The sequence below is a fragment of the Onychomys torridus genome, chromosome 23 (assembly GCF_903995425.1).
Source record: "Onychomys torridus chromosome 23, mOncTor1.1, whole genome shotgun sequence".
NCBI classification, from domain to species: Eukaryota; Metazoa; Chordata; class Mammalia; order Rodentia; family Cricetidae; genus Onychomys; species Onychomys torridus.
The window spans coordinates 1,815,554-1,832,121 of NC_050465.1; the positions used below are offsets into that span (position 1 = coordinate 1,815,554).

At 47.6% G+C, this 16,568-nt stretch overlaps 1 protein-coding gene across 4 annotated transcripts in view; it reads left to right on the forward strand.

The window, feature by feature from the left end:
* Positions 1-16,568, forward strand: part of Armc9 (armadillo repeat containing 9) — a 143,404-nt gene that overhangs the window by 50,824 nt on the left and 76,012 nt on the right. For all 4 annotated transcript variants that reach the window (XM_036173451.1, XM_036173452.1, XM_036173454.1 and 1 more), the window contains exons 13-17: positions 1,909-1,999; positions 3,542-3,665; positions 5,506-5,645; positions 7,093-7,169; positions 9,594-9,668. In XM_036173451.1, coding sequence (XP_036029344.1) covers positions 1,909-1,999; positions 3,542-3,665; positions 5,506-5,645; positions 7,093-7,169; positions 9,594-9,668 — 507 coding nt within the window. The remainder of the gene's footprint in view (positions 1-1,908; positions 2,000-3,541; positions 3,666-5,505; positions 5,646-7,092; positions 7,170-9,593; positions 9,669-16,568) is intronic.

Here is a 16,568-nt window from a genome sequence, read left to right on the forward strand (position 1 = left end):
ATGCTTGTGAGCAGCTCGGCTTATCCACTCTCACACAGCTCAGGACCTCCTGTTCAGGAACTGGGCCTGCCACAATTAAGGTGGGTCAATTAAGATAGTCCCCCACATGCATGCCCACAGGCCAACTTGTTCTAGGCAGCCCCTCATTAAGATGGTCTTGCAGGTGATTCTAGATTGGATGAAGTTGAAAATTAAAACTAGCTGGGTGCACGCCTTTAATCCCAGCACTCGGGAGGCAGAGGCAGGCGGATCTCTGTGAGTTCAAGGCCAGCCTGGTCTACAGAGCGAGTTCCAGGACAGGAACCAAAACTACACAGAGAAACCCTGTCTCGAAAAACCAAAAAAAAAAAAAAAAAATCTGGAGAGTGACTGAGGAAGACATCTTTGGGCTCCATATGTATGCATTTGTGCGCGCGCGCGCGCGCGCGCACACACACACACACACACACACACACACACACACACACTCTCACACAAAACAAAACACAAGGCAAGAGTTAATGTACATTAGAAGCCGGGAGAGAATTGTTTGAAGGTGTCCTGGAGCGCCTTTGGGCTGTGGAAATGTGGCTTCTGCACTTGGTTGCCTGTTACCACATGTTCACTCGTGAACACTCTTCAGGCTGTGCCCTGGTGATCTGTAAGTTCTCTGGACTGTACACTACAGTGAAAATTTGCCTAAATAAAGATGGTACAAAGGTAGTTGACATTTGGGGGATGGCATGTGGCCATTTCGCTCAGCCTGGTTCAGTTGGAGCACTCTACATAGCATACAGAGCTACCATACAGGACCTTGCTTCCCTGAACTTCTACTGACACCTCCTTGTTCCTCTCTTCTGAAACGATGTTCTCTTTCCTGCCCCCTCCCCTCCGCCCTGCTTTCTGAACACAGGGCTTTACCAGTGTTCCACCACTAAGTTACATTCCAGACACTGTTTGTGTTTGTTTTTAAGGTTTTATTGTTTTTATTTGTGTGTTCGTGTGTGTATGAATGTTTGTCTGCCTGTATGTATGTTCACCATGTGTATGCAGGGTCTGAGGAGGTCAGAAGAGGGCATCAGATCCTCTGTAATCAAAGTTATTCATGGTTGATAGCTGGCATGTGTGCACTAGGAACCCAACCCAGGTCCTCTGCAAGAGCAGCCAGTACTCAACTGCTGAGCCGTCTCTCCAGTCTTGCAGCCACTGGTTTTGAGAATATCTTACTATACCCTGGACTGACCTCAAACTGGAGATTGTTCTGCCTCTGGCTTCCAAGAGCTGGGTGACAATATGCACCATCATGATGGCTTCTGGTCTGCATTTTGGTAGCTCCCTGCTCATGGGAACCTGGTGTGCCCCAATGCTGAGACCCTCTGTGTTATCCTCTCATAATAACACTCCCTCTCTGTCCCTGTGATGGAGATCACAGGGACAGCACAATGCCATCTAGCCACTTTGTTTCTGTTTGTCTGTCTGTATCGTCCCCTACTTTGTCCCTAGCTCTTCAGCATTTTGAAGCATAAGTGGAGGAACTCAGGGCATTTGTCCTTGCCCAGTCCTGTACGAGTAACGTTTCTCATGGTATTTAATCAGCTGTTCAGGAATTGTGTCTTTTAAAAAAAGCCATGTCCTGTAGTCCTGTCCTGTTTGGAGGGGGCTGCATTAGATGTGTGCTTCTCTCTCCTGGAAAGCCGGCAACAGTAGCAGCCACCTGTGCCCTGTTGTTCTGGCTGCTCAGCATACTTAATTCACTTAGAACTTTGGGCAACTTCCTTTTGCCAAGTCTCAGCAAGTATTGTTTGGCAATCAAGAGGTGCAGGTAAAATGTGGCTGCAGCTGTTTTCCTCTAGTTAATCAGGCATGGGGGGCATCTGCCCCTTCCCCGCCTCCTAACTCATTGTTTCTCTCAATGGTTGTTCCTTGCAGAGGAGCGTGCTGCAGCTGCTGCACTCCAAGAGCGAGGCCGTGCGCCAGTACATGGCCAGGCTCATCAATGCCCTGGCATCGCTGGCTGAAGGTGAGATATTTTCCCTCCGAGCAGAACAGCCCTGGCAAAGCCATGTGGCATCCCTGTGAAATTAGTGTTTTCCAGTGTTGCTTAAACCAGGTTTCCTCATTTTATTTCTGTTCTTCTAACATCTCTTGTGAAAATTAGTTCTTAAGATAATTGCCCAAGTTTCTGTCAGAGCAAATTTTCTTGCCTTTGGAGTTTATTTTACAGTATGTAAGATTTTATAACTCTTATTTAAATTGTTTTTAACTGCATAATAGGTAATACTTTATAATTCCTACTTGCCAAAATAAGTTTGGTGAAACAAGTAAAGCCTGTTCTAGCCAGCACTGCACCACTCCCTACAGTCTACAGGATTTGAAAATTTCAGAAATAATACGACATTGTAGCTGAATAAAGTCAGTTTTACAAAGGGCCATTATCAGGGCAGATGAAACCTCTCAGTTAGAAAAAGCTCTTGTGTATGCCTGACAACCTGAGTTTGACCCACTAACAACAGGTCAGATGTAGATCCCAGCATTCCTAGGGTGAGATGGGAGGTGGACAGCCCGCCTGGAGAACACACAGTGCCAGAACAGTCCGAGAGACCCTGCTTCAAAATAATGTGAAAGGAAGGACCTGACCAGTGAGAATTGTCCTCTGACCTACATGTATATGCCCTGGCACCCACATTCACAAAGTGCGTCTCCCACACACCATACACACCCAGGATAAGTTTCTTACATTCTTGTTTGTTTGAGATGTTGTTGTTGTTTTTTAATTATTGTTGAAATTAGGTCCTTCTATGTTGCCCAAGCTGGCCTTGACCTCACAGGACCTGCCTTTGCCTCCCAGTGCTGGGGTTGTGCACCACCACACCCAGCCCCATTTCAGGTATTTTTTAATGTGAATAAAAAGAATTTTCAGGTTACGAATACATGATATTCAACATGTTTATTTAGTTCATTATCCCATTCATTTGGCAAACACTTATTATAAGCCAGTGTATGCACTGAGAACATTCATCTGATAATTAGTATCTGTCAATGCAGAGATCTACAGAGGCGTGGTGGTGACTCTACTCTTGTGAAGGTGTCCCAGACAGGCCCCTCCATCAGGCTCTGAGCATGTCCATAAGGAACGGGAGTGTGGCCGAAGAAGCGGTTCTTGGCTGCCTCTCTTGTAAAGGTCCGGGGCTCACAGCATGTTCTATCCCTCTTTTCCCTTGTAGGTCCTTCCGGTCCAGGATGCCACAGACTGGTGGCTTGTGTTCGGCTTACAGGAAGAAGGCTTTCTATTGGTTAGGTCATAGCTTGAGTAAGCTGCTGTTTTAGACAGCACCCCCATGTGGTACTAGCCTGGCCGTGAGCTTGCAGTTCTCCTGCTGTGCTCCCCAGTACTGAGATTACAGGCATATACCACCACACATGGCTCAGAAAAATACATTTTAACAATTTCTTCCAGAACCTTCTAGTGTGTTCTGTGCATGTCTTTACTAGAAAGTGGCCTCAGTGCACACTAGATCAATTCTTTACATCTTCCTCATTTTCCTCTCGGGCACATCTTCAGGTCGACTCTACCTAGCCCAGAACACAAAGGTGCTACGGATGCTGGAGGGAAGGCTGAAGGAGGAAGACAAGGATGTCATCACTCGTGAGAATGTCCTTGGGGCTTTGCAGAAGTTCAGCCTCAGGTGAGGACCATGCTGTCAGGCTCCGCCTATGAGTTCAGGCTGGCGTGTGTGTGTGTGTGTGTGTGTGTGTGTGTGTGTGCGTGCGTGCGTGTGTGTGTGTGAGAACCACCACTGACTTTCTACTAGATTCTCATGGCATCCTAGAACATAAATGGTATCTCTCTGTTAACACTTATGAGAAGTTAGGTGGCCTTCCATGGTAGAGCTAGTAACTTCTCTCTAAGCTCTGCTGTTCAAGGCTACTGGGGATGGAGGAAGACAGTACAGTGAGTGCACCATTGCCTTCCTTACCTAGTATCAGGTTAGTGTCAACCAGGTGCTTGGTGTAAGGATAAACACACTGAGTCAGGTTGCTCCCATTAGTTCTGTGGGGGCCTTGCTCCTTGTGCACCTCCCAGGAGCCACCCACAGTCTTGGAAGTGGTACATGAGAACTTAGAAGTCATGGTTTTTTGTTTTTTAAGTATTTCTTTTTAAATTTATGTTACGTGTATGAGTAAAACACATGTATGTATGTGTACTATGCGCATGCCTGCTGCCCTCGGAGGTCAGAGAGGGTGTTGTATCCCTGAAACTGGAGTTACAAATGACTGTGAGCTGCCATGTGGTTGCTGGGAATTGGACCAGAGTCCTCTGAAAGAGCAGCAGGTGCTCTTAACCACTGAGCCATCTATCCCACCCTTCATGTTCTTTTTGAACCAGACCTAGTGTCTTCTTAGATAACTTTTTATAAACAAACAATAGCTTAGCTGGGCATGGTAGCACATACCTTTATTCTCAGCATTTGGGAGGCAGAGGCAGGTAGAGCTCTAATGAGTTCAAGGTCAGCCTGGTCTACTTAGTGAGCCCCAGCCAACCAAAGCTACATAGTGGAACCTTGTTTCAAAAAAAAAAGTTGTTTTATTTTATATGTATGAGTGTTTTGCCTGTGTGTATGTATGTACAGCATGTATGTAACACTTGTTAGCTGTCAGAAGAGGGCTCTGATCCCCTCGAACAGGGGTTACACATATGGTTCTGAGCCATGTGTGGGTGCTGATAAATGAACCTAGATCCTCTGCAGGAGCAACAAATGCTTTTAACTGCTGAGCCATCTTTCCAGTTCCAAAGGTCACCATCATAATCGGACAAGTCTGGTTTTCACAGATGTTCAGAGTTCTGCAGCCATCACAACCTGATTGTCGAACCCATTTCCCATTTATTTGTCTGTTTGTGTGTGTGACTGTGGAGGTAAGAGGGTGATTTGTAGGGATTGGTTCTCTCCTTCTACCATGTGGGTCCTAGGGACCAAACTCAGGCCGTCAGGCTTTGCTGCAGGCCCTTACCCACTAATCATTTTACCAGTCCTAATTTTAGAGCATTTCTATCTTGATAGAAAAAGTCTCACACTAATTGTCGCCACCCTTCATGCCATCCCCGGCCCTAGACAGCATCCTGTGTCTCTTCTGTAGCTCTGTCTTGCGCGTGTCCAGCACATGGAATCATGTGAGATGAGCCCCTCCAAATTCATTTTTTTTTTCAAAGTAGTATTTCTGTGGCCTGTTTCCTGGGTCAAGTAAGCCAAAGCTATTAATGATATTTAGGTAATTGAAGTAGAAGTCTGTAGCTTTAGATATTGAAAAGGAGACTTTCAAAGTGGGAGGCCCTTCTTACTGCTCAGTCATTCTTTAAACTATTGTGTCCTTAAAAACAAAAGAATTTTTGTTGTCCCAGTTGAACGGGCTGAAGGGTGTTCCCCAGTCTTCCTTTCATAGCTCCATTGAACCCCATTTGTACTGTGGCACTCTTCTGTGGGAAGTCTCTTGCCAGTTAACTCAGCTGATGAGGTTGTTTCCTCTTAGGCGCCCACTGCAGACTGCGATGATTCGAGACGGCCTCATCTTCTGGCTGATCGACCTTCTGAAGGACCCCGACTGCCTGTCTGACTACACACTGGAGTACTCTGTGGCTTTGCTCATGAACCTCTGCCTTCGAAGTGCAGGTGTTACAGCCCTCCACGCATGCACACACCCAGACACACATGTCCTAGTGTGGAGGATGACTGGGCAGAGAGCTGCCCACAAATCTCCATTCCCACTAAGCCCAGCAGGGCTTCCTTTTTGTCTCCCTCGTGGAAAACTTAGGAGAGGGTTGAGTAAAGCGTTTCTAGCTAGGCCCTTAAAACCAAAATACCGTGTTATCCTTGGAAAGAATCTATGTGCAGTTCCGTGTTATTATTATGCGGTGCCCTCTGAGGAGCAGAGCAAAGCCAGCCACATTTCTGTCAGCTTTGTTGCACTTCTCGAAGGTAGGAAGTTAAGAGTTATGATCACTGCCACTGAGGACAGAGAGGTGTGTTCCCAGCATCCTCTGGGGTGAAGTTGGCGGCAGGAGTGGTGACATTAAGTCATGCTGCCTGCTGGGTGTTCTCCATCTCACAAGGGCACCAAAAGCTGCTTCTTAACTTTTGGGAATGTAGCTCAGTTGGAAGAATGCTTCCCTGGCTTGTGTAAGGCCCTAGTTCCCTCCCCAGTCCTGTGTAAACTAGGCATGGTGGTGCATGCCTGTAATCCCAGCACTCAGAAGTGGAGACAGGATTGGAAGTTCGAGGCCACCTTGGTTATACTGCAAATTGGAGGCTGACTTGGGGGGCTGACACTGTCTCAAAAGCAAAAGCAAAATCCCCCAAAACAAACAAATGCTTACCCACTCAGTGGAGATGGGAGTTTCAGCTTCTGTACACACATCAGCTCTTTCCGACACTGTCACCTGCAGTAAGCGATGCCTTAGAAGAGGCACTCACTCACTGGGCTGCCTCCATCCCCTAGGGTCTATGAGAAAGGTAGGTGAGAAGCCTGTGGCTCAGCCGCTTGCCCACTCTTCCCCATCTTCAGGGCTTCGTGCTCCAAGCCAGGCCTGTGCTGTTCCCTGAGTAAGCCACTGCTGCCCAGTCTTCTGCTCTGGGAATACCCGTGTGGAAGCCCCAGCTCCCAGCATGCTTGTTGGACCCCAGCCACCTTTTCCTGCCATCAGCTTACAGTTTGGTGATATGTTTGGTGACCAGTGTCCACACAGCACATTAGACTTGGACTTTTGTCATGGCTACCACCAGCTGCCAAGTTCTCGGGTTTATGTGGTCTTCCTTATTTCTGCTCCTTCCTTTGGGGCAGGTGCTAATAATATATATTTTTTATTTGTTTGTTCATTTGAGATCAGGGCTCTCTATGTAGTCCTAGCTGTCTTGGAGCTTACTATGTAGACCAGGCTGGCCTTGAGCTCACAGAGACCCTCCTGTCTCTGCCTCCCTGGATTATAAGCATGTGCCGCCAAACCCACCAGCATAATAATCCATTTTTAACAGGAGAAGAACGAGGCTCAGAGTGACTGACTAGCTGGTTACACAGCTCACTTGGACCTGACTGTGTTTTCCTTTGCCTTGCTTCCCACAGGAAAGAACATGTGTGCTAAAGTGGCAGGACTCCTGCTGAAAGTCCTTTCCGATCTCCTTGGCCATGAGAACCATGAGGTACTCAGGCGGTGCTGCTTGCCCTGGGGTGGGTTGGGGAACTGTAATGGTGACCTGGGTACTTGTGACCTCAAAGGCATGGGCTGGCTTTGGGCAGTTGCTGTATTCAACATACATTCCTTCCTGTATTTGAGGGTTCTCTGTGTATGTGTGTGCATGCACATACATGAGTGTGTGTGTTTATGTGTGTGTGTGTGTGTGTGTGTGTGTGTTTACTTGTGTGTGAGTGCACGTGTGTGTGTGTGTGTGGGGGGTGTACATGAAGGCCTGACTTTGATATTGAGTGTCTTCTTTCATTGCTCTCCGCTTTATTTACAAAGGCAAGATCCACAAGAGCATGCCCCTCCCCCCCAGCTCTCCTGCTCTGCTAGCCTGGCTAGCCAGCTTGCCCTAAGGACCCACAGTTGCCTCCCAAGTGCTGGGATTATTGGCACCACCACGTCTGACCATCTTTTACATGGGTACTAGGGATCTAAACTCAGGCCATTCTGCCTGTAAAGCAAGCATCTGATAAGACTCCCCAACCTATCCTCTAACCATTTTTGTGAGGAACTTTGCATCTCGTATAGTTTCAAACATCTCCCTCCTCACTTTCTGGTGCTCTGTCCTCACTGATCTAGCCAGGTCCTTGTCCCTCCTCACTTTCTGGTACCATCTATCATTCCTGGGTTTGTCCCTTGACATTAACACTTCTCCTGTCCTCTCTACTCTCTAATGTCTGTCTGTGGACACGTGTGCCCTTAAGTACCTCTGGTGCTGTGCTTGTGTGCACTCAATCTGCATAAAAGATACTGCAACCTAGAGCTCATCAGTTGATGACCGACCCCTGGCGTTTGGTGACATTTCTCTGTTGCTTCATGGGTCTCACTGCTGCAGCACCCCCCTGGCTTTCACTATGCCCTGGCACACACCTTATTGCTCATGGGCAGGCCTGTGATGTTTGCAGCTCTGCTGCTGTAGTTGTCCTATAGTAGACGCACACTGAGCTGCCATGGGATATGTGACTCTTGTGGCTGCCAGCTCACAGCGTATGCAGGGATCAAGTTGCCCTCCAGAATGACCCCATTACCTAACACAGCTGGTGTTACGTTGTAAGTTTTCTAGCCAAAATACACATGTGTATTTAAGTACCTTTTCTTTTTTACAAGGTTTTTTTTTTTTTTTTTTTTTTTTGGTTTTTCGAGACAGGGTTTCTCTGTGTAGCTTTTGGAGGCTGTCCTGGAATTCACTTTGTAGACCAGGCTGGCCTCGAACTCACAGAGATCCACCTACTTCTGTCTTCTGAGGGCTGGGATTAAAGGTGTGAGCCACCACCGCCCAGGGATTGAAGGCATGGCTTTGCACATACTAGACAAGGATTCTGTTGCTCTTAAGCAAATACACTGGCACCCGCTGATGACAAGAACCGACTCCTCTGGGCTAAGGCATTTGCGTTCCATTAAGTCTGAGAAAGACTGTGTATCCTGCGTTAGATAGCCCTCGTCTTGAAAGATGAGACCCAGGGTCATCAGGAAAAAGATGCTCGTACTTGTGTGCACATTAGTATTTTGGGGGTATGGAGAAAGTGGTTCTTATCAAATTGAATAGGCAAGAAGGCTCAGCTGCATGGTAGTTGGATCACAGGGCAAACTTCAGAAGTGTGGTCTAGTTTAGAGACAGTGTATCCTCAGTTATGACAGTGACATCTGAGCAAAGATAGTAGCAGCGGATGAGTGTCATGGCACGGGTGTGTGGGTTCACGCATGTCCATGGAATGAAGACTCAGAGGCATCTTAAGAATGAATCTAGCCTTTCATGGCTGCAGGGGTTCCATCCTCGAAGGACTGAAGCACTGTGCCCTTGCCTAGGGCAGTTTTATTTTTCTCCAATACAGTTTAGCCAGTTAATTTCCATATGCTCAAAACAACCGGAAAGGGCTCCCAACAATACAATGCCAAGTGCAATTTCTTTGTCAGGTACCAGGCTTTCCCGGTTTCCTGAATCAAATTTTGCATAGGCCTTTGTATCGCTGGGAAACTCCCAGACAAGATTCACAAGGGAAACCAAAGGTGCTGCCTGCTAACCAAAAGATGGATTAGGCCAGGTGCTGCTCTCTGGAGCCAGGCCAGGTACAGCTCAGCAAGAATGCAGCCACAGGGAAGCAAGGGCTCTTAGCAATAATGGCCAGAGAGGAAATATTGGGAATCCATGGTGACTCCCAAGTTTTTGATCTGGGTGACCAGGATGCTAGAAAATACACTAGTTAAGCAGAGACATGTGACAGGAAGCAGGTTGAGAGGGGGTGGTGAATGTGCATTCTGGGTTCTGGAGACAGACACCAACTCTCCCTTAGCTAGACTCTTCCTGAGTCTGGCATCTGGTAATTGAGTTGTTAGTATTTGAAAACTTGCAAATAAATGACTGGTCTTTTTTCTCCCCTTAAAGATACAGCCATATGTGAATGGAGCTCTGTACAGCATCCTTTCCATCCCGTCCATTCGTGAGGAGGCCAGAGCCATGGTAAGAGGATGTGCCGAGCTGGGCATAGCAGTTCACGACCTCGGTACTTGGGAGGCTGAGGCAGGAAGATCTCTGCAAGTTTGAGACCAGCCTAAGCTATACATAGTGAGTTTCAGGCCAGTCTGTCTCACATGAGACTTTCTTGTGAGAACCTCACACACACACACACACACACACACACACACACACACACACACATACACACACACACATATACACACACACACACACACACACTCACACACATACACACACACACACACACACACACACACACACACTCACACACTCACACACATACACACACACACACACACACACACACACACACACACACACATGCACGCACAGCCTTGAGCAGTTCCAAAGCTCCTCCTAGCACCGTAATTCCAAGCTGTGGTGAGAAGGCTCTCTCTACTCCCTCCAGGGCAGGCCTTTACACGGCTTACAGACTCCCTAAAACTATCTATAAAAGATAGATCTGTGGTTTTCTCAAGGGAAAACCTGTTGTTTCTCTCAGAATCTCACAAGGATCCTTACATTGTAAATGATAAAGAGCTACAGTGTTGGGAAGATTCTAGCAGGTTTATTTGGTGCAATGTTAGAGGTGTTTCTTGGCAGTTTGTAAAGCTGCTTGGCATCTCAATTGCTGGTAAACAGAGTTTTACTTACTTTGTTTACATTTGTGCTTATATCTGAAGTACAACAACACCAGCTGTGTGATGGCTATCTTATTTGAGAGGACAGTTGTTTCTAAAGCTAGCTAGCCAGCAAAACCACTAAAGCTTTGGCCTTTTTCCTGGTGCTGTGTGAAACCAGAGTACCTGTGTACATGTTCAGTTCTGTGGTAAAGGGATTAAATGTGTTTCCGTGCTCAGAACATAGGAGACCACAAGAACATTCCACCCTATGGTTTTGTTTTTTTTAAGAGAATTATTAAATCTTCTAGTTGTCAACAGTTAAACAAGACATGACTCAGTTCAGAACCGTCTGTGTGAATACACCCAACAATGGAACTTAATTGCCTTCAGTATTAAAACTAACTAGTGTTTAGGGGTGGCAAGATGTCTCAGTGGGTAAAGGCACCTGCCACCAAGCTTGACAACCGGAATCTACCCCAGAACCAGAATGGTAGAAGAGAATTAACTCCTGGGGGTTGTTCTCTGACTTCCCCATGCACATTGTGGTGCTCTCTGCTCTCCCCTGCTGGGACAGCTGCTTCCTCCTACCCTGCCTCTCAGTGGTCCCTGAAGTGGGACTGACTGCCTTGTGTCCATCTTCTTGCTCATGACTTTGAAGTAGACTTCTCTTTCTAGAGTTACACGGCCGAGGGTGAAAGTATGATAAACTGTGCTGGTTACTGCCTGGAAAGGTCACGACAGAACCCAGGATTAGATTTAGAGCTTTATTAGGAGGAAGAGGGGTGGGGAGGGCCAAAAGGACCAGTCCTGGGAAAGCATGTGCTGAGGGCAGAGAGAAAGATGGTGTCGGAGAGACAGAGCAGAGCAGAGAGAGGGTGGGCTCTGCGTCTGGCTTTTTAAGGCTCCCAGTACGGAACTACACCATGTATGTGCTGATTGCTGACCACGCCACGAACATAGTCACCAGCGCACACTGTTGGTGTAAGACGCAAGACCCTTTGCTTAACTCCTGAACCATGCATGTGTGGTCATGTAACTAAAGTGAGGGCAGAATTCTAACGTTCCAAACTTTTTGCTTATTATAAAAAAAGCGAGGGAACAGGAATAGGGGCGTCATTTCTCCCAGAAAAACTGCTTCTGGCTGAGTTAGTGGGTGTTGGTTGGCTCTGCGGGGATAGGGAAGGGAGCTTCTGGCATCCTGGGATGGTGGGCTGTCTGTGTTCCGCTGCCCTAGAGTTGTCTGTCCTTTGACTGACAGGATACTGGTGAGACAGAAAAGGCTTAGGAAAAAAAGAATCATTATTTTTATTTTCTTTGGAGTGTTCTCAGCCCAGGGGAGTTTGTGTTTGGCTCTTATCTGCAGTAGATCCAACCTGTCCAGATGGATTTAAGCTGGTTTCTGGAGCTTGGGAAAAATTGTGAGGATGTTAAGAAGCAACTGTCAGCCAAAGAGTTCCGAGCCAGAAAGGACAGACAACTCCAGGGCAGCAGAACACAGACAGCCCACCATCCCAGGACACCAGAAGCTCCCTTCCCTATACCCCCCAAGAGCCAACCAACACCCACTAACTCAGCCAGAAGCAGTTTTTCTGGGAGAAATGACGCCCCTATTCCTGTTCCCTCACTTTTTTATAATAAGCAAAAAGTTTGGAACGTTAGAATTCTGCCCTCACTCCAGCTACATGACCACACATGCATGGTTCAGGAGTTAAGCAAAGGGTCTTGCGTCTTACATCGGCCGAGGGTGTGTGCTGGCAACTACATGCACGGCGTGACTGCGTGTGTGGCGTGGTCATGCACTAAGGGCATGCATGGTGTAGCTCGGTACTGGGAGCCCTTAAAAAAGCTGGATGTTCCGGGTGGTGGTGGCACACACCTGTAATCCCAGCACTTGGGAGGCAAAGGCAGGCGGATCTCTGTGAGTTCGAGGGCAGCCTGGTCTACAGAGCTAGTCCAGGACAGGCACAAAGCTACAGAGAAACCCTGTCTCAAAAACTGGAAAAAAAAAAAAAGCTGGACGCAGACCCCACTATGCTCTCTCCCCCCATCCCCCATCTTTCTTTCTGTCCTCCACATGTGCCCCTTCCCAGGCCTGGTTCTCTTGTATCCCATGCCCCCTTCCTCCTAATAAAGCTCTCTGTAACTCGGTAGTCGTGCGTGGCTCGTGACTTTTCCACCAGCACCGTTTATCATCCTTTCAAGGGGCACCTGTGTTTTCTTCCAGAGCTTTCCACACCTGTGCTGCAGTATCACACCAGAAGTTAAAATCACTCTCTCTCCCCTCTCCCCCTTTCCCCCTCCCCCCCCTCCCCCTTCTCCTTCTCCCTTCCCCCCTCCCCCCTTCCCTCTCCCCCCTCCCCCCTCTCCCCTTCCTCTCCCCCTTCCCCCCCCTCTTCCCCTTTCCTCCCTCTCCCCCTCTCCTCTTCCCCCCTCTCCCCCTTCCTCCCTCTCCCCTTTCCCCTCTCCCCTTCCCCCTGCCTTCCCCTTCTCCTCCCCCCTTCCCCCTCTCCCCTTCCCCCACTCCCCCTTCCCCCCTCCCTCTTCCTCTCCCCTTCCCCTCCTCTCCCCCCTTCCTCCCTTTCCCCCTCCCCCCTTCCCCCCCTCCCCCTCCCCCCCTTTCCAGAAGTACCAGGGATGAAACCAAGGTGGCTTAGCAGCTAAGCCAGCACTGTACCACTACGCCTCCACCCGGCACTAATGCGATCTTTAGTCCAGTGAGAGGTCTGGCCCTGGAGGATTGTTTCCTTTCACTGTAGTGCTGGTGCCTCTGTCGGGACAAGCTGAGCATCCCTCATACAAGACTCCAGACTACAGGAGGGAGAGATGGCTCAGCATTAGGAGCACCTGCCATTCCTCTTGAGGATCCAGATTCAGTTTCCGTCACACACATTGGGCAGCTCATGGCCACCTGTAACTCCAGTGTTCTCTTCTGGCCTCTGAGCACACCTGCACACGTGTGGCTGGCATGAAGGCATGCACATACTCGTATGTGCACATACACATAAAAATTAAGTCTTTAAAACATATTTGTTATCTTAAATGTATATATTTGAGAATCAGTGATGAGCATATTCAATAACAAATTCCAATTAAAAAAGTACAGAATCTGAAATGCCCCAGAATCAGAAACTTTTTGAGCGCTGACATGAAGCCACAGATGGCAAATTCTCACCATGAAACTTTCATTCACAAAACTGTTCCAAATGTTGTTCTAGCCAGGTCAGGCAGTGCATGGTCCTAGCATTCAGCAGACAGAAGCAAGAGGATCATGAGCTTAAGGTCAGTGTGGGCTATACAGTGAGACTGTCTCAAAAATAACAACAGATTGTGTGTGTGATGTATACTATGTAATATATGTATACTATGTAAAATTATCTTGAGGCTGCATATAAAAGGTATGTGAAACTGTGAGATATAAATGAATTTTCATTAGACCTGGGTTCCATCCCTAAGATATCTTAGTTTTCACTGTTTTCTTTAATGGTAGCTGAGCTCAGTTCCTGCTTTCATTCTGTGTGGCACACTGTGTGCTCAGAGATATCCATGTGGCTAGTGATGAGGCCCTCTTATTCCCTCCACCTCATCTGTGCAGGTTGATCTGAAGTGCCAGATTATTGCTTTTAAGATGCAATACCAGGTTTTGTTGTTTATCTTTGCCAGCAGGGCCTCACTCTAACCCAGGGAAGGCTGGAGTCGTTGGTCCTCCTGCCTTGGCCTCCTGAATGCTAGGATTACAGGCGTGTGCCACCACGCCCAGCAGAATACTGTTATTTTTTATGCCTACTCATTTCTATAATTTAGATTAAACATTACCTACTATATGTGGTTTTAAAAAAATATGTGGAAGTTTTCATTGGAATATTTGCGTGAAGAAAGTGTTCAAACAATCCTAACTACAGAGGGACTGAGCTGTTTGTTTTCCACGTGCTTAAACTAAGCCGGACACATAAGAATGAGAGTCAATTAGACTAAAATGATCTATAAAGATGTGGGCAGATAATCCTCACAGGATTGCCTCTGGGAGAAAAGAGTTTGAATGAGTTCTTTGTCTCCGGCTATTCCTAAGCTGCTCAGTAACCATTGTGGTTATTGACATGTTGAGGTTGAGCACATGATTGTCTCCTAATCATAGTCCCTAACTCACTCTTGTGGGGATGGAAGTGGGGAAGAGTCCACTGTGTGAGACAGACAGAACATTCGGCCCTCCCAGCAGCCAAGAACTAAGGCAGACTGTTGTAGGTGGCTGTGGGACAGGCCCAGATACCTGACAGGCCCAGTGTCTCAGTCCTCTGAAACATTGTCCTTGCCGCTGGGACAGCCATCAGTTGTTCCTGTCTTCAGACCATTCCTTCACGGTCTGCGCTCTCTAGGCCCTGCTCACGTGGAGTGCCCTTGCCCTCTGAGGTTCTGGCCCAGCCCCGGCTCTTCTCACGGTACCCGCTGGGCACCTCATTTTCTCCAGCGCTTCAGCTGCACTGTCACCTGAGCCACAAGCCCCGCCCAGACCCAGCAGGTGCACCCCCTTTGTGCATCCACTGGACTAGATACCATTTATTAGGTATAATTTGCAAAAATGGAGTGCTCAGGTCTTATATCCAGTTACATTCAGGCCTCACCTTTTGAGAGACACAGACATCTACGTAAGTAGTACCAATGATATGTCTTATCTCTGGGAGAAGTTGAGTGATTCAAGTCAGGTAGAGGTGGGACCTAATTCAGGAGCTGAGATCACATTCCAAACTCAATGTGATCAAGGCTAAATTCTGATCTACATTCTGTTAGAGCTAGTACTTCTAGACTAGCTGTTTAAAAAGAGAAGACAACTGGGCATGATGGTGCATGCCTCTGATCCTAGCACTCAGGAGGCAGAGGCAGGAGGATCTTCATGAGATTGAGACTAGCCTGGTCTATTTAAATAGGGAGTTCCTGACCAGCCAGGACTACATAGTGGGACCTTTCTCCAAAATAAATAAATAAGTTAATTAATTAATTAAATTGAAAAAATAAAATACTGACGTATTGGCTCATATCACCACAAATTCCAGGGCATGTGTTAGGCAGTTTGTCTGCAGTGAGTCAGTCGCTCTGTTTTGGGTTCACTCTTAGACATGTTCTCCTCTTGGTGCCAAGAAAGCCGTGATTGGTACAGGGCAGCACATGCGCCCATTCCAGTGCTTCAGGAACGGAGGGAGGTAGCACTCTGACTGAGCATCTTACCTCCAAGTTTGCTTTAGTCCTGCGAGCTAGAGTGGGCAGTTCTAGTGTCGCCGTGTTTTAGTGGCACATTGTGGTGACTCTGCAATTCTGTGTGGTTCCTCTTTCAGTTTTATGTGTATGGACGTTTTGCCTGCACGTATGTGTGTGTACTTGCACACCTGGTGCCCAGGGAAGCCAGAAGACGTGTCAGATGCCCTGGAACTAGAGTTCTAGACAGGTGTGAGCTGCCATGTGGGTCCTCTGTGAAGTCAGTGTCGCTCTTAACCATCTGGCCACCTCTCCAGCACCGTCGTTCTTTCCTTAAAATTTTAATAAGGCTGGCCTCGAACTCACAGACATCTGTCTGCCTCTGCCCCCCACGGGCTGGGATTAAAGGCGTGCACCACCACTGCTGCTACCACCCAGCTCTCTTTAAAGCTAGCCTGGTGTATACAATGAGTTTCAGGCTAGCCAGGGCTACATTGTAAGACCCTGTCTCTGAAAACCAAGATGTAGTTCATGTATTTGGAAGGCGGAACGGCATGTGCACATAGAGATGTCAGTGGACGACTTTCCATGTGTTGCTTCCTTTCCCACCGTGCTTTGAGACTCTGTCTGTTGCTCCTTGTGTACTCCAACCTGCCTTACCATCCTGCTTCTTCTGTTGCCTCACGTAGGAGTGCCGGGATTACAGATGTGCACTGCCACACCTGGCTTTTTACGTGGCTCTGGGGTCATACTTAGGTCATCAGGCTTGTGCGGCCGGGGCTTTTACCTGCCAGGCCATCTCCCTGGCCCCTCTATCATTCTTTGGATAGAGTAAGAATTACGGCTGTTTGAAAAGCCTCTATTTCTTCAAACCATGTGGTTCAGCTTTTCAGAGATCATAAATGACCCTAAAATTCAGAATAGAATATGTATAAATTTAGGGAAAATGTGGGAAAGAAGTCACTCCCCAAACTATGTGTTTCCCAAACTAAAGGCATTAGTGTACATGTACCACGAGTGCTGGGATACAGGCATACAGTGCAAGCTCATGATCTTTTCAGTTTTTTCTAAGTGT